At 44.5% G+C, this 23,242-nt stretch overlaps 1 protein-coding gene across 1 annotated transcript; it reads right to left on the bottom strand.

The window, feature by feature from the left end:
* Positions 1–345: 345 nt before the first annotated feature.
* LOC135549019 (hairy/enhancer-of-split related with YRPW motif-like protein) lies at positions 346–21,119 on the bottom strand. Its single transcript, XM_064979087.1, has 5 exons — positions 20,145–21,119; positions 4,504–4,570; positions 4,285–4,368; positions 4,092–4,173; positions 346–1,633 (listed from the first exon to the last, which is right to left on the bottom strand). The coding sequence occupies exons 1-5, from the start codon at positions 20,228–20,230 to the stop codon at positions 990–992; spliced, it is 963 nt and encodes a 320-aa protein (XP_064835159.1). The 5' UTR covers positions 20,231–21,119; the 3' UTR covers positions 346–989.
* Positions 21,120–23,242: the final 2,123 nt, after the last annotated feature.

Here is a 23,242-nt window from a genome sequence, read left to right as displayed (position 1 = left end):
TCTCTCTCCTCCTCTCTCTCTCACTTCCCCTCTCACTCATTTCCTCTCTCTCCCCCTCTCTCTCTCCTCCCTCTCTCTCTTCCCCTCTCACTCATTCCCTCTCTCTCTCCCCCCTCTCTCTCTCTCCTCCTCTCTCTCTCACTTCCCCTCTCTCTCCTCCTCTCTCTCTTACTTCCCCTCTCACTTATTTCCTCTCTCTCTCTCTTCCTCCCCCTCTCTCGCTTCCTCTCTTCCTCACACAAAAACAGGAGAGACACAAGGAGAGGCGCAATAAACATGAATTTCTGAAACTTTATTTAAATACAATTTTTATCAGCCTTTCCATTTTAATGAAAAATCAATCAGGGTAATAAAATGTATGTAAATGATTTAAAATATACAAATTAAAACATCACAGCACAAAATACATGGACAAACACAGTTCAGTTCACAGCAACAGTCTGAGAAGAGCCAAGACAGAGAGAGAGAGAGAGAGAGAGAGAGAGAGAGAGAGAGAGAGAGAGAGAGAGAGAGAGACAGAAAGAGAGAGAGAGACAGAGAAAGACAGAGAGAGAGAGACGGAGAGAGACAGAGAGAGAGAGACGGAGAGAGATAGAGAGACAGAGAGAGAGAGAAGAGAAGAGAGAGAGAGAGAGAGAAGAGCGAGAGAGAGAAAGAGAGAGAGAGAAGAGAGAGAGAGAGACAGAGAGAGAGACAGAGAGACAGAGAAGAGAGAGAGAGAAGAGCGAGAGAGGGAGAGAGAGAAGAGAGAGAGCGAAAGAGAGAGAGAGAAGAGAGAGAAAGAGAGAGAGAGAGAGAGAAAGACAGAGAGAGAGAGAAGAGAGCGAAAGAGAGAGAGAGAAGAGAGAGAAAGAGAGAGAGAGAGAGAGAGATGGTTTCCATGTGTTTGATACCCTCTCGGCAGCCTTCACTGGGTTAAGGGTAATCTGATCCCAGATCAGTGGTTAAGAGCAAACTTTACACGGTGCATCATGTTGACAGGTTCTGGATCAGAAGGCTCCTATCTCAGTCCCCCAGGTCTTTGCAGCTTTGCCCCTGCGCTGACCTGCGGGAGACCCCAGAGGGACAAATGGTCTGACTTGTGGAGGAGCAGTGGGAAAGGAGGAGGAAGAGGAGGTGAGGAGGAGTGGGGCTCCAGGGGACTGCTGAGTGAGTCTGTGAATGGGGGTGGCGGTGAGGGCAGGGGAGGAAGGTGGTGGGAGAGAGGGCACCCTGCGAAGCCCAGACACCAAGGCAGGGGCGAGCATGGACCCCTGTTGGCACCCCAGGGGGGTGAGACACAGGGTGTCGGTTGTGCGGGTGGGATAACACCCACCCCCCAGGCGTGCCAGCTCCCTCCGCCTTGCGGAGAAAGATGGAGAGTGGGGAGACGAGACAGGTGACATGTGGTGATAGGAGGAGATCCAGGGCCAGGGAGGAAAAGGGAGGGAGGAGGAGGTGGGGGGCGACTGAAGGAGAAGAGGGTCCAGCTGGCTGGTGCAGTGGGAGAGGTGGGAGACCAGGCGGGCTCCGATAGGGTCCGGGGAGTCCACCCCTCCTTCTAAAGAGCCCAGGTACCGAACCACCTCTCCTACACACTGTCTGAATCCCAGGGTCCTATAGTCCACAGCCAGGACCCGCGCATCAAGGTACCCTGAGAGAGAGAGGGAGGAAGGAGAGGGGGGGGGAGAGGGGGGAGAGAGAAGGAGGAAGGAGATGGGGGAGAGAGAGGGAGGAAGGAGAGAGGGCAGAGAGGGGGGAGAGGGAGGGAGAAAGGAGAGAGGGGAAAGAGAGGGAGGAAGGAGAGAGGGGAAAGAGAGGGGGAGAGAGAGGAGGGAAGGAGAGGGGGGAGAGAGGGAGAAAGGAGAGAGGGGAAAGAGAGGGAGGAAGGAGAGGGGGAGAGAGAGGAAGGAAGGAGAGGGGGGAGAGAGAGGAAGGAAGGAGAGGGGGAGAGAGAGGGAGGAAGGAGAGGGGGGAGAGAGGGAGGAAGGAGAGGGGGAGAGAGAGGGATGAAGGAGAGGGGGAGAGAGAGGAAGGAAGGAGAGGGGGGAGAGAGAGGAAGGAAGGAGAGGGGGAGAGAGAGGGAGGAAGGAGAGGGGGAGAGAGAGGGAGGAAGGAGAGGGGGGAGAGAGAGGGATGAAGGAGGGGGGAGGAAGGAGAGGGGGGAGAGGGAGAAAGGAGAGAGGGGAAAGAGAGAGAGGGAGGAAGGAGAGGGAGGAAGGAGAGGGGGGAGAGAGAGGGAGGAAGGAGCGGGGGGAGGAAGGAGAGGGGGAGAGAGAGGGAGGAAGGAGAGGTGGGAGAGGGAGGAAGGAGAGGGGGGAGAGGGAGGAAGGAGAGGGGGAGAGGAGGAAGGAGAGGGGGGAAGAGGGAGGAAGGAGAGGGGGAGAGGGAGGAAGGAGAGGGGGGAGAGGGAGGAGAGGGGGAGAGAGAGGGAAGAAGGAGAGGGGGAGAGAGAGGGATGAAGGAGATGGGGGAGAGAGAGGAAGGACGGAGAGGGGAGAGAGAGGGAGGGGGAGAGGGGGGAGGAGAGAGAGGGAGGAAGGAGAGGAGGGGGAGAGAGGAAGGAAGGAGAGGGGGAGAGAGGGAGGAAGGAGAGGGGGGAGAGAGAGGGGGAGAGGGAGGAAGGAGAGGGGGGAGGGGGGGGAGAGAGAGGGAGGAAGGAGAGGGGGGAGAGAGAGGGAGGAAGGAGAGGGGGGAGAGGGAGGAAGGAGAGGGGGGGAAGAGGGAGGAAGGAGAGGGTGATTCAGAGGAAACATAGAAGGAAAAGGAGATAAAAGGGATCAAATGATCGAATCAGTCCACGTTAGAATCAGTCCATAGAATCAGTCCATAGAATCAGTCCATAGAATCAGTCCATAGAATCAGTCCATAGAATCAGTCCATAGAATCAGTCCATAGAATCAGCCCATAGAATCAGTCCATAGAATCAGTCCATAGAATCAGTCCACGTTAGAATCAGTCCATAGAATCAGTCCATAGAATCAGTCCATAGAATCAGTCCATAGAATCAGTCCATAGAATCAGCCCATAGAATCAGTCCATAGAATCAGTCCACGTTAGAATCAGTCCATAGAATCAGTCCATAGAATCAGTCCATAGAATCAGTCCATGTTAGAATCAGTCCATAGAATCAGTCCATAGAATCAGTCCATAGAATCAGTCCAAAGAATCAGTCCATAGAATCAGTCCATGTTAGAATCAGTCCATAGAATCAGTCCATAGAATCAGTCCATGTTAGAATCAGTCCATAGAATCAGTCCATAGAATCAGTCCACGTTAGAATCAGTCCATAGAATCAGTCCATAGAATCAGTCCATAGAATCAGTCCATGTTAGAATCAGTCCATAGAATCAGTCCATAGAATCAGTCCATAGAATCAGTCCATAGAATCAGTCCATAGAATCAGTCCATGTTAGAATCAGTCCATAGAATCAGTCCATAGAATCAGTCCATAGAATCAGTCCAAAGAATCAGTCCATAGAATCAGTCCATGTTAGAATCAGTCCATAGAATCAGCCCATAGAATCAGTCCATAGAATCAGTCCATAGAATCAGTCCATAGAATCAGTCCACGTTAGAATCAGTCCATAGAATCAGTCCATAGAATCAGTCCATAGAATCAGTCCATGTTAGAATCAGTCCATAGAATCAGTCCATAGAATCAGTCCATAGAATCAGTCCATAGAATCAGTCCTTGTTAGAATCAGTCCATAGAATCAGTCCATAGAATCAGTCCATAGAATCAGTCCACGTTACAATCAGTCCATAGAATCAGTCCATAGAATCAGTCCATAGAATCAGTCCATGTTAGAATCAGTCCATAGAATCAGTCCATAGAATCAGTCCACGTTAGAATCAGTCCATAGAATCAGTCTACGTTAGAATCAGTCCATAGAATCAGTCCATAGAATCAGTCCATAGAATCAGTCCACGTTAGAATCAGTCCATAGAATCAGTCTACGTTAGAATCAGTCCATAGAATCAGTCCATAGAATCAGTCCATGTTAGAATCAGTCCATAGAATCAGTCCACGTTAGAATCAGTCCATGATGATGGACTTGTGGAAATATCACACATACATTGATGCTGGATATTCAGAAAGACGGTCTCACCTTTGCCCCCCATGGCATGCAGCAGCTTAAGGTGGTCCACCGTCATCTGCAGAATCTCTGCTTTCTCCAGCTTAGACGAGCCCTGGAGAAAAGAACAACCGGGGAAACCACCTTAAGAACAGCTCTGGTGAAAGGTGTGTTATACATTGAACCACGTTGTGGTTGTGTTTGAAGCTGTGGATGGGATTGTTACATGTTTCTCCAAGGCGCTGGGCACCAGTCTCCGAAGCTCTGACAGACTGTGGTTGATCCGGTCTCTGCGCCTCTTCTCTATGATCTGAACAAGGAGACCAACACACTGACAGTTGAACCACCACACAGCTTTAGATAGTTATAACGGATATAATGTAGTTTGAGAAATGAAGAGAGGAGATTGAAGAGAGGAGAAATTAAGAAAGGGATATTAATTCACCCCTCTTCTCTTCTTCCGGGCCAGAATCTGGGACGTGCTACCTGGGGACATGGACCCAGTGACTGGACTGTAACAGAGAGAGAGAGAGAGAGAGAGAGAGAGAGAGAGAGAGAGAGAGAGATGGTGAATCACTAAAACAATACAGAAATACACTACGGAAAAAGAAGGAACAGCATGTCAGAAATCAGCTCAATGTAATTGAAGAATCTATAGACTCTAACCACTTCTGGGAAAATTGGAAAACACTAAACAAACAACAACAAAAAAAATTATCTATCCAAAATGGAGATGTATGGGTAAACCACTTCTCCAATCTTTTTGGCTCTATAACAAAGAATAAAGAGCAAAAACATATACATGATCAAATACAGATCTTAGAATCAACTATTAAAGGCTACCAGAACCCACTGGATTCTCCAATTACATTGAATGAGTTACAGGACAAAATAAAAACCCTCCAACGCAAAAAGGCCTGTGGTGTTGATGGTATCCTCAATGAAATGATCAAATATACAGACAACAAATTCCAATTGGCTATACTAAAATTCTTTAACATCATCCTTAGCTCTGGAATCTTCCCCAATATTTGGAACCAAGGACTGATCACCCCAATCCACAAAAATGGAGACAAATTTGATCCCAATAACTACCGTGGAATATGCGTCAACAGTAACCTTGGGAAAATCCTCTGCATTATCATTAACAGCAGACTCGTACACTTCCTCAATGAAAACAATGTACTGAGCAAATGTCAAATTGGCTTTTTACCAAATTACCGTACAACAGACCATGTATTCACCCTGCACACCCTAATTGACAACCAAACAAACCAAAACAAAGGCAAAGTCTTCTCATGCTTTGTTGATTTCAAAAAAGCCTTCGAATCAATTTGGCATGAGGGTCTGCTATACAAACTGATGGAAAGTGGTGTTGGGGGTAAAACATATGACATCATAAAATCCATGTACACAAACAACAAGTGTGCAGTTAAAATTGGCAAAAAACACACACATTTCTTCACACAGGGTCGTGGGGTTAGACAGGGATGCAGCTTAAGCCCCACCCTCTTCAACATATATATCAACGAACTGGCGCGGGCACCAGAAAAGTCTGCAGCACCCGGCCTCACCCTACTAGAATCTGAAGTCAAATGTCTGCTGTTTGCTGATGATCTGGTACTTCTGTCACCAACCAAGGAGGGCCTACAGCAGCACCTAGATCTTATGCACAGATTCTGTCAGACCTGGGCCCTGACTGTAAATCTCAGTAAGACCAAAATAATGGTGTTCCAAAAAAGGTCCAGTCACCAGGACCACAAATACAAATTCCATCTAGACACTGTTGCCCTGGAGCACACAAAAAACTATACATACCTTGGCCTAAACATCAGCGCCACAGGTAACTTCCACAAAGCTGTGAACGATCTGAGAGACAAGGCAAGAAGGGCATTCTATGCCATCAAAAGGAACATAAATTTCAACATACCAATTAGGATTTGGCTAAAAATAAATAAATTGAATCAGTCATAGAGCCCATTGCCCTTTATGGTTGTGAGGTCTGGGGTCCGCTCACCAACCAAGAATTCACAAAATGGGACAAACACCAAATTGAGACTCTGCACGCAGAATTCTGCAAAAATATCCTCCGTGTACAAAGTAGAACACCAAATAATGCATGCAGAGCAGAATTAGGCCGATACCCACAAATGATCAAAATCCAGAAAAGAGCTGTTAAATTCTATAACCACCTAAAAGGAAGCGATTCCCAAACCTTCCACAACAAAGCCATCACCTACAGAGAGATGAACCAGGAGAAGAGTCCCCTAAGCAAGCTGGTCCTGGGGCTACTGGGTGAAATTCCACAGTGTGCCATCAGAGCTGCAAGATTTGTGACCTGTTGCCTCGAGAAAAGGGCAACCAGTGAAGAACACGCACCATTGTAAATACAACCCATATCTATGCTTATTTATTTTATCTTGTGTCCTTTACCATTTGTACATTGTAAAAACACTGTATATATATATAATATGACATTTGTAATGTCTTTATTGTTTTGAAACTTCTGTATGTGTAATGTTTACTGTTCATTTTTATTGTTTATTTCACTTTATATATTATCTACCTTACTTGCTTTGGCAATGTTAACACATGTTTCCCATGCCAATAAAGCCCTTGAATTGAATTGAATTGAGAGAGAGAGAGAGAGAGAAAGAAAGAGAGACAGAGAGAGAGAGAGACACAGAGAGAGAGAGAGAGAGACAGAGAGAGAGAGAGAAACAGAGAGAGAGAGAAACCGAGAGAGACAGGGAGAGAAACAGAGAGAGAGAAACAGAGAGAGACAGAGAGAGACCGAGAGAGAGAGAAACAGAGAGACAGAGAGAGACAGAGACAGAGAGAGAGAGAAACAGAGAGAGACAGAGAGAGAAACAGAGAAAGAAACAGAGATAAACAGAGAGAGAGAGAAACAGAGAAACAGAGAGAGAAACAGAGAGAGAGAGAGAGAAACAGAGTGAGAGAGAAACAGAGAGAGACAGAGAAACAGAGAGAGAGATAAACAGAGAGAGAAACAGAGAGAGAGAAACAGAGAGAGAGAGAAACAGAGAGAGAGAAAGAAACAGAGAGATTAGCTTTGATGTCAGTCATATTGTTGTTGTTACGCTCTCTAATATGATGCAGGGATGCGATGGCACGTCAACTCCTTCAATCTAATTGGTTCTTTTGGCTACAGAGAGACCTGGGAGCACCACACAGAGAGAGAGAGAGAGAGAGAGAGAGAGAGAGAGAGAGAGAGAGAAAGAGAGGTGGAGAGAGAGAGGGAGAGAGAGAGAGGGAGAGAGAGAGAGAGAGAGAGAGAGAGAGAGAGAGAAAGAGAGGTGGAGAGAGAGAGGGAGAGAGAGAGAGGGGGAGAGAGAGAAAGAGATTCTGCACAGATTCTGTCAGACCTGGGCCTTGACAGTAAATCTCAGTAAGACCAAAATAATGGAGTTCCAAAAAAGGTCCGGTCACCAGGACCACAAATACAAATTCCATCTAGACACTGTTGCCCTGGAGCACACAAAAAACTATACATACCTTGGCCTAAACATCAGCGCCACAGGTAACTTCCACAAAGCTGTGAACGATCTGAGAGACAAGGCAAGAAGGGCATTCTATGCCATCAAAAGGAACATAAATTTCAACATACCAATTTGGATTTGGCTAAAAATAAATAAATTGAATCAGTCATAGAGCCCATTGCCCTTTATGGTTGGGAGGTCTGGGGTCCGCTCACCAACCAAGAATTCACAAAATGGGACAAACACCAAATTGAGACTCTGCATGCAGAATTCTACAAAAATATCCTCCGTGTACAAAGTAGAACACCAAATACTGCATGCAGAGCAGAATTAGGCCGATACCCACTAATTATCAAAATCCAGAAAAGAGCAGTTAAATTCTATAACCACCTAAAAGGAAGCGATTCCCAAACCTTCCACAACAAAGCCATCACCTACAGAGAGATGAACCTGGAGAAGAGTCCCCTAAGCAAGCTGGTCCTGGGGCTCTGTTCACAAACACATCCTACAGAGCCCCAGGACAGCAGCACAATTAGACCCAACATTGGACATTGGACACATTGGAAAGAATTAACAAAAAAACAGAGCAAACTAGAATGCTATTTGGCCCTAAACAGAGAGTACACAGTGGCAGAATACCTGACCACTGTGACTGACCCAAAATTAAAGAAAGCTTTGACTATGTACAGACTCAGCGAGCATAGCCTTGCTATTGAGAAAGGCCGCCGTAGGCAGACATGGCTCTCAAGAGAAGACAGGCTATGTGTTCACTGCCCACAAAATGAAGTGGAAACTGAGCTGCACTTCCTAACCTCCTGCCCAATGTATGACCATATTAGAGAGACATATTTCCCTCAGATTACACAGATCCACAAAGAATTTGAAAACAAATCCAATTTTGATAAACTCCCATATCTTCTGGGTGAAATTCCACAGTGTGCCATCAGAGCAGCAAGATTTATGACCTGTTGCCACGAGAAAAGGGCAACTAGTGAAGAACAAACACCATTGTAAATACAACCCATATTTATGCTTATTTATTTTATCTTGTGTCCTTTAACCATTTGTACATTGTAAAAACACTGTATATATATAATATGACATTTGTAATGTCTTTATTGTTTTGAAACTTCTGTATGTGTAATGTTTACTGTTCATTTTTATTGTTTATTTCACTTTATATATTCACTTTATATATTATCCACCTCACTTGCTTGGGCAATGTTAACACATGTTTCCCATGCCAATAAAGCCCTTGAATTGAATTGAGAGAGAGAGAGAGAGAGAGAGAGACAGAGAGAGACAGAGAGAGACAGAGAGAGAGAGACAGAGAGAGAGACAGAGAGAGAGAGAGAGAGAGAGAGAGAGGGGAGAGAGGAAGAGAGAGAGAGACAGAGAGAGAGAGACAGAGAGAGAGAGAGAGACAGAGAGAGAGAGAGAGAGAGGGAGAGAGAGACAGAGAGAGAGAGACAGAGAGAGAGAGAGAGAGAGACAGAGAGAGAGAGGAAGAGAGAGAGAGAGACAGAGAGAGACAGAGAGAGAGAAACAGAGAGAGACAGAGAGAGAGAGACAGAGAGAGAGAGAGACAGAGAGAGAGACAGAGAGAGAGAGAGAGAGAGAGAGAGAGAGAGAGAGAGAGAGAGAGAGAGAGAGAGAGAGGGAGAGAGGAAGAGAGAGAGAGAGAGAGACAGAGAGAGAGAGAGAGGAAGAGATTTTCCTGCCATAGCCTGAGGGACACTGAATAATAACATCTGCATAGTAAGCAGTAACTTAATTGTTATTGCTATTATTGTTATTACTGTAATTATTATTATTTTTGTATTTAATTTTGTATTATTATTTACTACACTTTTATATTTTATATTTGCTATCATTTAGAATTTTGTTACAATGTATATTGTATACATTGTTGCTTTGGCAATATTGACACAATGTTTTTCATGCCAATAAAGCAGTTTGAATTTGAATTTGAATTTGAGAGACAGAGAGAGACAGAGAGAGACAGAGAGAGAGAGAGAGACAGAGAGAGACAGAGAGAGAGAGAGACAGAGAGAGACAGAGAGAGAGACAGAGAGAGACAGAGAGAGAGAGAGAGAGAGAGAGAGAGACAGAGAGAGACACAGAGAGGGAGACAGAGAGAGAGAGACAGAGAGAGAGAGAGAGAGACAGAGAGAGAGAGAGAGAGAGAGAGAGAGAGACAGAGAGAGACAGAGAGAGAGAGACAGAGAGAGAGAGAGACAGAGAGAGAGAGAGAGACTACATTGGATGATGGTGTGCTGCACCTTCACATCTTCATACCAAAGCCTTTCTACAGAGATCATCCTACATCCTCAAGGCTTTAGTCTAGCAGTGGCTCTCTCTCACATCTAGTTTTAGAGAACCCTGTTCCCTATTTGCTCTGGTCAAGTGGCACCCTGTTCCCTATTGGCTCTGGTCAAATGGCACCATGTTCCCTATTTGCTCTGGTCAAGTGGCACCCTGTTCCCTATTGGCTCTGGTCAAATGGCACCCTGTTCCCTATTGGCTCTAGTCAAATGGAACCCTGTTCCCTATTGGCTCTAGTCAAATGGCACCCTGTTCCCTATTGGCTCTGGTCAAATGGAACCCTGTTCCGTATTGGCTCTGGTCAAATGGAACCCTGTTCCGTATTGGCTCTGGTCAAATGGTACCCTGTTCCCTATTGGCTCTGGTCAAGTGGCAACCTGTTCCCTATTGGCTCTAGTCAAATGGAACCCTGTTCCCTATTGGCTCTAGTCAAATGGCACCCTGTTCCCTATTGGCTCTAGTCAAATGGCACCCTGTTCCCTATTGGCTCTAGTCAAATGGTACCCTGTTCCCTATTGGCTCTGGTCAAATGGTACCCTGTTCCCTATTGGCTCTGGTCAAATGGTACCCTGTTCCCTATTGGCTCTAGTCAAATGGCACCCTGTTCCCTATTGGCTCTAGTCAAATGGCACCCTGTTCCCTATTGGCTCTAGTCAAATGGCACCCTGTTCCCTATTGGCTCTGGTCAAATGGTACCCTGTTCCCTATTGGCTCTGGTCAAATGGTACCCTGTTCCCCATTGGCTCTGGTCAACAGTAGTGTTCTCTATTGGCTCTGGTCAACAGTAGTGTTCTCTATTGGCTCTGGTCAACAGTAGTGTTCTCTATTGGCTCTGGTCAACAGTAGTGTTCTCTATTGGCTCTGGTCAACAGTAGTGTTCTCTATTGGCTCTGGTCAACAGTAGTGTTCTCTATTGGCTCTGGTCAACAGTAGTGTTCCCCATTGGCTCTGGTCAACAGTAGTGTTCTCTATTGGCTCTGGTCAACAGTAGTGTTCTCTATTGGCTCTGGTCAACAGTAGTGTTCTCTATTGGCTCTGGTCAACAGTAGTGTTCTCTATTGGCTCTGGTCAACAGTAGTGTTCTCTATTGGCTCTGGTCAACAGTAGTGTTCTCTATTGGCTCTGGTCAACAGTAGTGTTCCCCATTGGCTCTGGTCAACAGTAGTGTTCCCCATTGGCTCTGGTCAACAGTAGTGTTCTCTATTGGCTCTGGTCAACAGTAGTGTTCCCCATTGGCTCTGGTCAACAGTAGTGTTCTCTATTGGCTCTGGTCAAATGGTACCCTGTTCCCTATTGGCTCTGGTCAAATGGTACCCTGTTCCCTATTGGCTCTGGTCAAATGGTACCCTGTTCCCCATTGGCTCTGGTCAACAGTAGTGTTCTCTATTGGCTCTGGTCAACAGTAGTGTTCCCCATTGGCTCTGGTCAACAGTAGTGTTCCCCATTGGCTCTGGTCAACAGTAGTGTTCTCTATTGGCTCTGGTCAAATGGTACCCTGTTCCCTATTGGCTCTGGTCAAATGGTACCCTGTTCCCTATTGGCTCTGGTCAAATGGTACCCTGTTCCCTATTGGCTCTGGTCAAATGGTACCCTGTTCCCCATTGGCTCTGGTCAAATGGAACCCTGTTCCCTATTGGCTCTGGTCAAGTGGCAACCTGTTCCCTATTGGCTCTGGTCAAATGGTACCCTGTTCCCTATTGGCTCTGGTCAAATGGTACCCTGTTCCCCATTGGCTCTGGTCAAATGGTACCCTGTTCCCCATTGGCTCTGGTCAACAGTAGTGTTCTCTATTGGCTCTGGTCAAATGGTACCCTGTTCCCTATTGGCTCTGGTCAAATGGTACCCTGTTCCCTATTGGCTCTGGTCAAATGGTACCCTGTTCCCTATTGGCTCTGGTCAAATGGTACCCTGTTCCCCATTGGCTCTGGTCAAATGGAACCCTGTTCCCTATTGGCTCTGGTCAAGTGGCAACCTGTTCCCTATTGGCTCTGGTCAAATGGTACCCTGTTCCCTATTGGCTCTGGTCAAATGGTACCCTGTTCCCCATTGGCTCTGGTCAAATGGTACCCTGTTCCCTATTGGCTCTGGTCAAATGGTACCCTGTTCCCTATTGGCTCTGGTCAAATGGTACCCTGTTCCCCATTGGCTCTGGTCAAATGGAACCCTGTTCCCTATTGGCTCTGGTCAAGTGGCAACCTGTTCCCTATTGGCTCTGGTCAAATGGTACCCTGTTCCCTATTGGCTCTGGTCAAATGGTACCCTGTTCCCCATTGGCTCTGGTCAAATGGTACCCTGTTCCCCATTGGCTCTGGTCAACAGTAGTGTTCTCTATAAGGGACATGATGGGACTCATTTAAGTCAATATGGATCCTGTGAGCTTGAGTCCTTTAACCTCTTGAAACTGCGCACCAATTTCGGCGCAGGACACCGGGCGGACACCTGGTAAATGTGGTCTCTTATGGTCAATCTTCCAATGATATGCCTACAAATACGTCACAATGCTGCAGACACCTTGGGGAAACGACAGAAAGGGCAGGCTCATTCCTCTCGCATTCACAGCCATATAAGGAGACAATGAAAAACAGAGCCTCAAAAATCCTGCTCATTTCCTGGATGCCATCTCATCTTGGTTTTGCCTGAAGCTCACGTTCTAGGGCACGCACAGAGAATATCTTGGTAGTTCTGGACACGTCAGAGTGTTTTCTTTCGAAAGCTATCAATTATATGCATAGTCGAGCATCTTTTTGTGACAAAATATCTTGTTTAAAACGGGAACGTTTTTCATCCAAAAATGAAATAGCGCCCCCATAGCATCAAGAGGTTATTAACTGTGGAATCATTCACTGGTACCAGCCCATCAAAGACTTGTGTTGGTTATATGCCGTTCTTCTGGCTGACCTCTGGCTGTCTTCCCCTACGTTGGTTATATGCCGTTCTTCTGGCTGACCTCTGGCTGTCTTCCCCTACGTTGGTTATATGCCGTTCTTCTGCCTGACCTCTGGCTGTCTTCCCCTACGTTGGTTATATGCCGTTCTTCTGGCTGACCTCTGGCTGTCTTCCCCTACGTTGGTTATATGCCGTTCTTCTGCCTGACCTCTGGCTGTCTTCCTCTACGTTGGTTATATGCCGTTCTTCTGGCTGACCTCTGGCTGTCTTCCCCTACGTTGGTTATATGCCGTTCTTCTGCCTGACCTCTGGCTGTCTTCCTCTACGTTGGTTATATGCCGTTCTTCTGCCTGACCTCTGGCTGTCTTCCTCTACGTTGGTTATTTGCCGTTCTTCTGGCTGACCTCTGGCTGTCTTCCCCTACGTTGGTTATATGCCGTTCTTCTGGCTGACCTCTGGCTGTCTTCCCCTACGTTGGTTATATGCCGTTCTTCTGGCTGACCTCTGGCTGTCTTCCCCTACATTGGTTATATGCCGTTCTTCTGGCTGACCTCTGGCTGTCTTCCCCTACGTTGGTTATATGCCGTTCTTCTGGCTGACCTCTGGCTGTCTTCCCCTACGTTGGTTATATGCCGTTCTTCTGGCTGACCTCTGGCTGTCTTCCCCTACGTTGGTTATATGCCGTTCTTCTGGCTGACCTCTGGCTGTCTTCCCCTACGTTGGTTATATGCCGTTCTTCTGGCTGACCTCTGGCTGTCTTCCCCTACATTGGTTATATGCCGTTCTTCTGGCTGACCTCTGGCTGTCTTCCCCTACGTTGGTTATATGCCGTTCTTCTGGCTGACCTCTGGCTGTCTTCCCCTACGTTGGTTATATGCCGTTCTTCTGGCTGACCTCTGGCTGTCTTCCCCTACGTTGGTTATATGCCGTTCTTCTGGCTGACCTCTGGCTGTCTTCCCCTACGTTGGTTATATGCCGTTCTTCTGCCTGACCTCTGGCTGTCTTCCTCTACGTTGGTTATATGCCGTTCTTCTGGCTGACCTCTGGCTGTCTTCCCCTACTTGTTTAGATGGGTTATGGTGTCTGATATTTGTTCTGTCGAGGGAAGCTACAATTGTCCTTTTAAATGGGATATAGGAGCAGAGAAGAGATAATATATTGTTTAATAAAATTCTGTTTGGAGATAATATCTTGTTTAATAAAATTCTGTTTGGAGATAATATCTTGTTTAATGATAGCTATTTTGGAAATAGTTGTTTGTCTCTATTATAGTAATTTCCATTCTAAATGATCAAGTGTAGTTCTGTGGTAGACATTCTCAATGTCTATGATAATAATTCACTATTAAGTTGCAATAAAGATTTGATTTTATATGCGGAACAGAAATATGACCGTCCGGCTCGATTCGGTCTTATGAAGCAACATTTGAAACTGTGTTTTTTACAGTGGATAAAATTACAGACTCATAGCTACAAAGTGGTATATTATACACTACAGTGGGGATGTAGAGACTCATAGCTACAAAGGGGTATATTATACTCTACAGTGGGGAAATAGAGACTCATAGCTACAAAGTGGTATATTATACACTACAGTGGGGAGATAGAGACTCATAGCTACAAAGTGGCATATTATACACTACAGTGGGGAGATAGAGACTCATAGCTACAAAGTGGTATATTATACACTACAGTGGGGAAGTAGAGACCCATAGCTACAAAGTGGTATATTATACACTACAGTGGGGAAATAGAGACTCATAGCTACAAAGTGGTATATTATACACTACAGTGGGGATGTAGAGACTCATAGCTACAAAGGGGTATATTATACTCTACAGTGGGGAAATAGAGACTCATAGCTACAAAGTGGTATATTATACACTACAGTGGGGAAGTAGAGACTCATAGCTACAAAGGGGTATATTATACACTACAGTGGGGAGATAGAGACTCATAGCTACAAAGTGGCATATTATACACTACAGTGGGGAGATAGAGACTCATAGCTACAAAGTGGTATATTATACACTACAGTGGGGATGTAGAGACTCATAGCTACAAAGGGGTATATTATACTCTACAGTGGGGAGATAGAGACTCATAGCTACAAAGTGGTATATTATACACTACAGTGGGGAGATAGAGACTCATAGCTACAAAGTGGCATATTATACACTACAGTGGGGAGATAGAGACTCACAGCTACAAAGTGGTATATTATACACTACAGTGGGGAAGGAGAGTCTCATAGCTACAAAGTGGCATATTATACACTACAGTTATTCTGCTTTGAAAGTTGATCAACTGGAAACCCACTTTTGAGAAAATGGACCTTGAATGTCTCGGTACACCTACTGGAGAGCTCTTCTTTATCTCCACCCATTCAGCATCGTTCACACCCTGTTAAGCTTTAGCCCCACCCATCTCTGAAGCCTTAGCCCCACCCATCTCTGAAGCCTTAGCCCCACCCATCTCTGAAGCCTTAGCCCCACCCATCTCATTAGGGATTCACACGCATGACATCGGCAGCCTGGTGGTCCAAAATAGCTTAACTGGTGAATTTTAACACCAATAAACCAATCCGTTTAAAAATGAATTTAATTTACGTCGATCTAGAAAACCAGGCAACAAAAAAGCAACTTTATAAACTATGTTTTGGTTTGTTTTTAGCCTGTTAGCTCGCAAGCTAACGTTAAGTTAGCTGGCTAGCCAGTTCAAATAATGACATCATAATGACAACGTCTTCACTTTAGCCAATTCCATTATTGCAGAAAAATAAACTGACAACAAGATAATTATTTACAAGTTAATGGCGAACTAATTACAGAAAATACCTTAGTTGTGACAAAATAAGATAAATATTAAAAGTTTAAATGACATTCGGAGATTGTCAAGCCAAGCCTTCGATACAGGGTAAGTCTACAAGGGAGGTGTCAGGACCCGGTTACGAACCTGGCTCTCCGGAGTGAGAAACAGTCACTTAACCAACTGAGCCACGAATAGTCAGCAGAACCCAGAAGATGAGGCAGACACAGCAGTACTTAAGGCGGTGTATTTAATAAAGTAAAAAGGAGAAGTCCTTCAATACAAAAATGGTAAATCCAAAAGGTGGTAGGAATAGCACAAAAAAGCCTTAAGAGATACTCAAAAACAAAAACAGAATTCCACAAGAGCATCCACCGGAATCGACAAGAATACACAGAACACTAGGGCTGGGTGCTAACATACAAACACAGAGCACAGAACTGAGGGAAACTAAGGGTTTAAATACAATCAGGGGAAACGAGGCACAGGTGCAAATAATAATGGGGAACAAGGGAAAAAACATAAGGTCAAAAAGCACAATGGGGGCATCTAGTGACCAAAACCCGGAACAACCCTGGCCAAATCCTGACAGGAGGGATGTATTTTCTGTTTGTCGAGATTGCCATCGTCTAGTTGTCGTGGTGTTGAAACTGAAAACCATGCTATTGAAGTGCCCGGAGTTGGTAAGCTTTTTGGGGGGGGTTGTGTGGTGCATTGAACAGAAATAAAAACAACAGTCTTGTGTGTGTTCTCTTTTCGACTCCCTCTGCATATTTGCAATCAAACGGCAGAATTTTCACCATCTCCTTAGCTGTCATACTCTGCTTCCACCAGGCAAAAATTCAGTCTTCCGGAAAGCGGAAATCAATACTTTTGCAGTTATTCTTTTATCTTTTAAATAAAAAACAACATTAGACAGGATTGCCAACACATACTGAGCAGCGTGCTATATGGCAGACCAATCCAAACTCAGCTCTCTGCATGTCCAGCCCACTCATTATCTCAGCCAATCGTGGCTATTTACATACAAGTTTGCTATAAAAGTTCACATTCCAGAGGGCATTTCTGCCCCCACAAAAAAATAATTTTGATAAAAAATAAATATTTACATTCAAATGCCTCTCCTGTGAAGTAGTGATGTGTGACATACGCCTAGTTCCTTGAAACGAGACACAAATATAAAAACAACAGGAAAAAATAGGCCCTGATCTATGGATTTGACATACGACTGGGCAGGGGCGCAGCCATGTTTGGGCCTGGGAGGGCATAGGCCCCACCCACTTGGGAGTATGGCCAAACAATAGGGAGCCAATCAGAATTGAGTTTTTTCCCACAAAATAAATACCCCTCAGCAGTTGTGAGGCCGATTGGACGTATTGCCAAATTCTCTAAAACAACGTTGGAGGCGGCTTATGGTAGAGAAATTAACATTCAATTCTCTGGCGACAGTTCTGTTGGACATTCCTGTAGTCAACATGCCAATCGCATGCTCCCTCAAACTTGAGACATCTGTAGCGTTATGTTGTTGTGACAAAACCGCACGTTTTAGAGTGGCCTTTTATTGTCCCCCGCACAAGGTGCACCTGTGGTATGATCATGCTGTTTAATCAGCTTGTTGATATGCCACACCTGTCAGGTGGATGGATTATCTTGGCAAAGGAGAAATGCTCACTAACAGGGATGTATTCAAATACATGCAGACACTTTTGAGAGAATTATGCTTTTTGTGCAAATGGAACATTTCTGGGATCTTTTATTTTAACTCTTGAAACATGAGACCAACACATGACATGTTGCGTATATATATTTTTTTATATAAGTAATATTGGATAATATTTGTCATTTTGTGGTACTTTGTGGGAGGGGGGGGGTGTAATTTATCCACTCACAGATTTTAAATAATTCATTACCATCAAAAAAATCTTTGATGATTTTCATCAGATGACACTCATAGGACTTCATGTTACACAATACATGCATGTTTTCTTTGATAACGTTTATATTTATATAAAGAAATCTGAGTTTACATTGGCACGTTATGTTCAGTAGTTACAAAAACATCCAGTGATTTTGTAAGAGAGCCACATCAATTTACAGAAATACTCACCATAAATGTTGATGAAAATACAAGTGTTATGCATGGAACTAGAATTGCGATGGAACAGAGCTCGTTCTCAGGTGAACAAGCGTCATGAGCTCATAGCATTCTGCCAGACCTCTGACTCATTCCCCTCCCATTCGCCCCCACAGTAGAAGTCTTCTAAAGACCGTTGACATCTAGTGGACGCCTTCGGAAGTGCAACATGAAACATATCCCACAGTATCTTCAATAGGGAATGAGTTAAAAACAATCCAACCTCAGATTTTCCAATTCCTGGTTGGAGTTTATTTCTCAGATTTCCTCCTGCCATATTAGTTCTGTTATACTCACAGACATCATTTAAACAGTTTTAGAAACTTCAGAGTGTTTTCTATCCAAATATGCTAATAATATTCATATATTAGCAGCTGGGACTGAGTAGCAGACCGTTTTTACTCTGGGCACCTTATTCATCCAAGCTACTCAATAGTCAAAGCCCCTGCAGCCACAAGAAGATAAAACAATAACAAGAAAATCAAATATTTGACATAAACGGAGAACAAGAGCAGAGCAGTAACTTTGGGGGAAGTTTAAATGACCATATATCAACAGTTTGTCAAAACTAAAACACCTATCACCTAATGAAAGCACTTAAATAGCTCCAGTTCAAGATTGCAGGTCAAACGAAATCTATCAAACACTTTAACCGACTTGCTTGACTCCTTCCACTGCACCGAGTTAGGCGTGAATATCAATAATGTGTATTGGACGGATCTATACTGTCTGTCATAGTGAGATGTGTGTCTTATTTGTTAAGATGTGCTGTATTATACTGTACAGTTGAAGTCGGAAGTTTACAAACACCTAGGTTGGAGTCATTAAAACTAGTTTTTCAACCACTCCACAAATTTCTTGATAACAACCTATAGATTTGGCAAGTCGGTTAGGACATCTACTTTGTGTGTGACACAAGTCATTTTTCCAACAATTGTTTACAGACAGATTATTTCCTTCCTTCTATTTTATTCCATTCCATTCTATCCTATTCTGTTATATTATTTTCTTTTCTCTTCTCTTCTATTCTATTCTATTCTCTAATATTCTATTCTATTTTATTCTATTCTATTCTATCCTATTCTGTTATATTATTTTCTTTTCTCTTCTTTTCTATTCTATTCTATTCTCTAATATTCTATTCTATTTTATTCTATTCTATTCTATTCTCTTCTATTCTATTCTATTCCATTCTATTCTATTCTATTCCATTCTATCGTAGTATAGTTGATGCTGTATTATATTAGGGGGATTGACCAATAGCGTTTTAGCTAATGGTAATTTACCGAAATTACCGGAATCTTCAGTAATTTTGATAATTAAGAGAAAATATATTGCAGTCGATTGTAACTTTGGTAACTTAAACATTAATAACTTAAATTTTTTTTTATTCATATATAGTGTTAATTTACCATATCTGTGTCTGTATTGGCCATGTGTTTCTAGACTGAATGAATGTTCAAGAGAAAATAACCTGATTAATTAAACATCTGATCAAATCAAATGTATTTATAAAGCCCTTCGTACATCAGCTGATAACATCTGATCAAATCAAATGTATTTATAAAGCCATTCGTACATCAGCTGATAACATCTGATCAAATCAAATGTATTTATAAAGCCCTTCGTACATCAGCTGATAACATCTGACGACATTGTTTTCTATTAACTCTGCAACTCTTCAAACTATTCACTTTTTTCACAACTGTCACCAGTTTGATGCCAAAACTTTGACAACAAATACATGTTGACGTAGTAAACAGTTAGTAAAATATACATATGAAGGATATTAATATATATAATAAATAATAATAAATATTATAAAGGATATTTCATGCTGAAGCTCTCACATTAAACACCAAGGTTATGGTTTACTGTTTTACAGCTTTTGTCATTCAAGTGTTTTTAGTCTTATTAAATAATTTCAATTATTATTATTATTATTTGTATTTTTTTATATATTTTTTTACCTTTATTTGAGAACAAATTCTCATTTACAATTGTGACCTGGCCAAGATAAAGCAAAGCAGTTCGACACAAACAACAACACAGAGTTACACACGGAATAAACAATAAAACAAACATACAGAATAATTCAGGTATAAGTGTAATTGATCGACATCCTACAAACTCAGGTGTGATTGGTCAGAATCCTACAAGCTCAGGTGTGATTGGTCAGAATCCTACAAACTCAGGTGTAATTGATCGACATCCTACAAACTCAGGTGTGATTGGTCAGAATCCTACAAGCTCAGGTGTGATTGGTCAGAATCCTACAAGCTCAGGTGTGATTGGTCAGAATCCTACAAACTCAGGTGTAATTGATCGACATCCTACAAACTCAGGTGTGATTGGTCAGAATCCTACAAGCTCAGGTGTGATTGGTCAGAATCCTACAAGCTCAGGTGTGATTGGTGAATAGGTCTGTTCTTACCAGGAGCCGTCGTCCTGTCCCACATCGATCAGCCCGTCCATGTCATCAGAGTCTGGAGAACTATAGTCATTATGAGATGTCTTCATCTCTCCTCCTCTTCTTCACTGGATGGACAGACAGACAGATGGATGGATGAAAGGAGAAGTGTGTGGAGGATCACTCCTTCTGTTCTGCTGACGCAGTGGAGAATGTGTTCCCTGTGGAGTCAATGTCCACACGCTGTTACTCTCTCTCTCTCTCTCTTGTTCTAGACCTCTTTGAACAATAGTATTTCCCCCTCCGTCTTCATGTCGTCTGGGAATTTGAATTTCTCCGGTATTTCTCAATTAACGTGTTATTTTCCTTTATCCCTCTGTCCCTCTGTCCCTCTGTCCCTCTGTCCCTCTGTCCCTCTGTCACTCTGTCCCTCTGTCCCTCTGTCCCTCTGTTCCTCTGTCCCTCTGTTCCTCTGTCCCTCTGTCCCTCTGTTCCTCTGTCCCTCTGTCCCTCTGTTCCTCTGTCCCTCTGTTCCTCTGTCCCTCTGTCCCTCTGTTCCTCTGTTCCTCTGTTCCTCTGTCCCTCTGTTCCTCTGTCCCTCTGTCCCTCTGTTCCTCTGTCCCTCTGTCCCTCTGCCCCTCTGTTCCTCTGTCCCTCTGTTCCTCTGTTCCTCTGTCCCTCTGTCCCTCTGTCCCTCTGTTCCTCTGTCCCTCTGTTCCTCTGTTCCTCTGTCCCTCTGTCCCTCTGTCCCTCTGTTCCTCTGTCCCTCTGTCCCTCTGTTCCTCTGTTCCTCTGTCCCTCTGTTCCTCTGTCCCTCTGTCCCTCTGTTCCTCTGTCCCTCTGTCCCTCTGTCCCTCTGTTCCTCTGTTCCTCTGTCCCTCTGTTCCTCTGTTCCTCTGTCCCTCTGTCCCTCTGTCCCTCTGTTCCTCTGTTCCTCTGTCCCTCTGTTCCTCTGTCCCTCTGAGTTATCTTCTATGACTGGCACATCCTCCAAGGGTCTATAGCTGCTAGATGTATCAACCAATCAACTGCTTAACCCCTTCCTTTATCCAATCACTGGCATCCAACCACACCCCTTCAGCTCTGTGTCTCTCTCTCTCTCCCACCCTCCCTTCCTCTCTCACTCCCTCCCCCCTTCCTCTCTCTCTCTCTCTCCCTCTCTCTCTCTCTCACTCCCTCCCTTCCTTTCAACCCTCCGTCCCCACTTCCTTCCCACCAACCCCTCATCACCCCTTCACTCCCCCTCTGTCACTATTTCAATTAGCATTCTCTCTTTCTCTCCCGCCCGTCTGTCTCCCGCTCTCTCTCTCTCTCCCCCTCTCTCTCTCCCTGCCTCCTCTCTCTTTCTCTCTCTGTTCCTTTAATTAATCCCTCTCTCCTAAAATAATCAAATGAAAGAGAGAGAGAGAGAGAGAGAGAGAGAGAGAGAGAGAGAGAGAGAGAGAGAGAGGGAGAGAGATAGACCGGCCTGGAGCCTCTTGGGATGTGAGTGAGAACCTGTTTCCCTGTGTGTGTGTGTGTGTGTGTGTGTGTGTGTGTGTGTGTGTGTGTGTGTGTGTGTGTGTGTGTGTGTGTGTGTGTGTGTGTGTGTGTGTGTGTGTGTGTGTGTGTGTGTGTGTGTGTGTGTGTGTGTGTGTGTGTGTGTGAGATGACTCAAGTATGCAAGCTGAGCTGTATGTGTGCGAGTATGTGTTTGTGTGTGTGTGCGAGTATGTGTTTGTGTTTGTGTGTGTGTGTGAGATGACTCAAGTATGCAAGCTGAGCTGTATGTGTGCCAGTATGTGTGTGTGTGTGTGTTTGTGTGTGTGTGTCAAATCAAACCCATTATTTGTCACATGCTTCATAAACAGCAAGTGTAGACTAACAGTGAAATGGGGGAAGACGCGCTGTCGTGTATGTGCATGTGTGTGTGCGCTGTCGTGCATGTGCATGTGTGTGTGCATACATACGTGTAGAGTGTGTGTGAGATCTGAGTAGAGACACTGATGGTTTACGTGTCTGTCTCAGTGTAGAGAGTTGTGACATTAGTATGTGATCTGAGAGCAGGGACAGATCCACTTTCTGAACAGTCAGCCTGTCTGCGAGTTTGTGTGTCAGGAGAGGAGAGGAGAGAGAGAAAAGAGAGGAGAGAACAGGAGAGCAGAGGAGAGGAGAAAAGAGAGGAGGAGAGAAGATGAGAGGAGAGGAGAGAGAGAAAAGAGAGGAGAGAACAGGAGAGCAGAGGAGAGGAGAAAAGAAAGGAAGGAGAAGATAGGTTAGAGAGAGAAGAGATGAGAGGAGGAGAGAAGATGAGAGGAGAGGAGAGGAGAGATGACAGAGGAGGGTAGAGACAAGAGGAGAGGAGAGGAGAGGAGAGGAGAGATGAGAGGAGGAGAGAAGATGAGAGGAGGAGAGAAGATGAGAGGAGAGGAGAGGAGAGATGACAGAGGAGGGTAGAGACGAGAGGAGAAAAGAGAGAAGAGAGGAAAGGAGAGAGAGGAGGAGAGAGGGCAGTGCAGGTCAAGAGAGGAATAAACTAGTGAGTGTCTGGGTAAGATAGTAGTGTCTATAGCATTCCTCATGAAGATGGTTGAGAGAATGCAGAGAGCACAAAGCTGTCATCAAGGCAAAAGGTGGCTACTTTCAGGAATCTCAAATGTTTAATATATTTCAATTTGTTCAACTTTTTTTGTTTACTACATGATTTCATGTGTTATTTTATAGTTTTGACTATTATTGTCTTCACTATTATTCTACACTGTAGAAAATATTAAAAAATTTATTTAAAAAACTCGAATGAGTAGGTGTGTCCAAACTGTTGACTGGTACTGTATATATATACACACACACTTGCAGGAAGCAGGAAGGCAGGAAGGAAGGTAGGTAGGCAGGCAGGAAGGAAGGAAGGAAGGAAGGAAGGAAGGAAGGCAGGCAGGCAGGCAGGAAGGCAGGAAGGTAGGCAGGAAGGAAGGAAGGAAGGAAGGTAGGAAGGAAGGAAGGAAGGAAGGAAGGAAGGAAGGCAGGCAGGCAGGCAGGAAGGCAGGCAGGAAGGCAGGCAGGAAGGAAGGAAGGAAGGTAGGAAGGAAGGAAGGAAGGAAGGAAGGAAGGAAGGAAGGAAGGAAGGAAGGAAGGAAGGAAGGAAG

The sequence above is a fragment of the Oncorhynchus masou genome, chromosome 12 (genome assembly GCF_036934945.1).
Source record: "Oncorhynchus masou masou isolate Uvic2021 chromosome 12, UVic_Omas_1.1, whole genome shotgun sequence".
Taxonomy (NCBI): domain Eukaryota; kingdom Metazoa; phylum Chordata; class Actinopteri; order Salmoniformes; family Salmonidae; genus Oncorhynchus; species Oncorhynchus masou.
This window is presented reverse-complemented; position numbering and strand designations above follow the sequence as displayed.

Bases quoted from the DNA above. Each gene is read 5' to 3' on its own strand.
- LOC135549019 (XM_064979087.1), bottom strand. From the start codon at position 20,230: ATGAAGACATCTCATAATGACTATAGTTCTCCAGACTCTGATGACATG. The intron at 4,571-20,144 runs GTAAGAACAGAC...TCTCTGTTACAG, and splicing joins GGACAGGACGACGGCTCCTG to TCCAGTCACTGGGTCCATGT. The intron at 1,634-4,091 runs GTGAGACCGTCT...TCTCTCTCTCAG, and splicing joins GCATGCCATGGGGGGCAAAG to GGTACCTTGATGCGCGGGTC.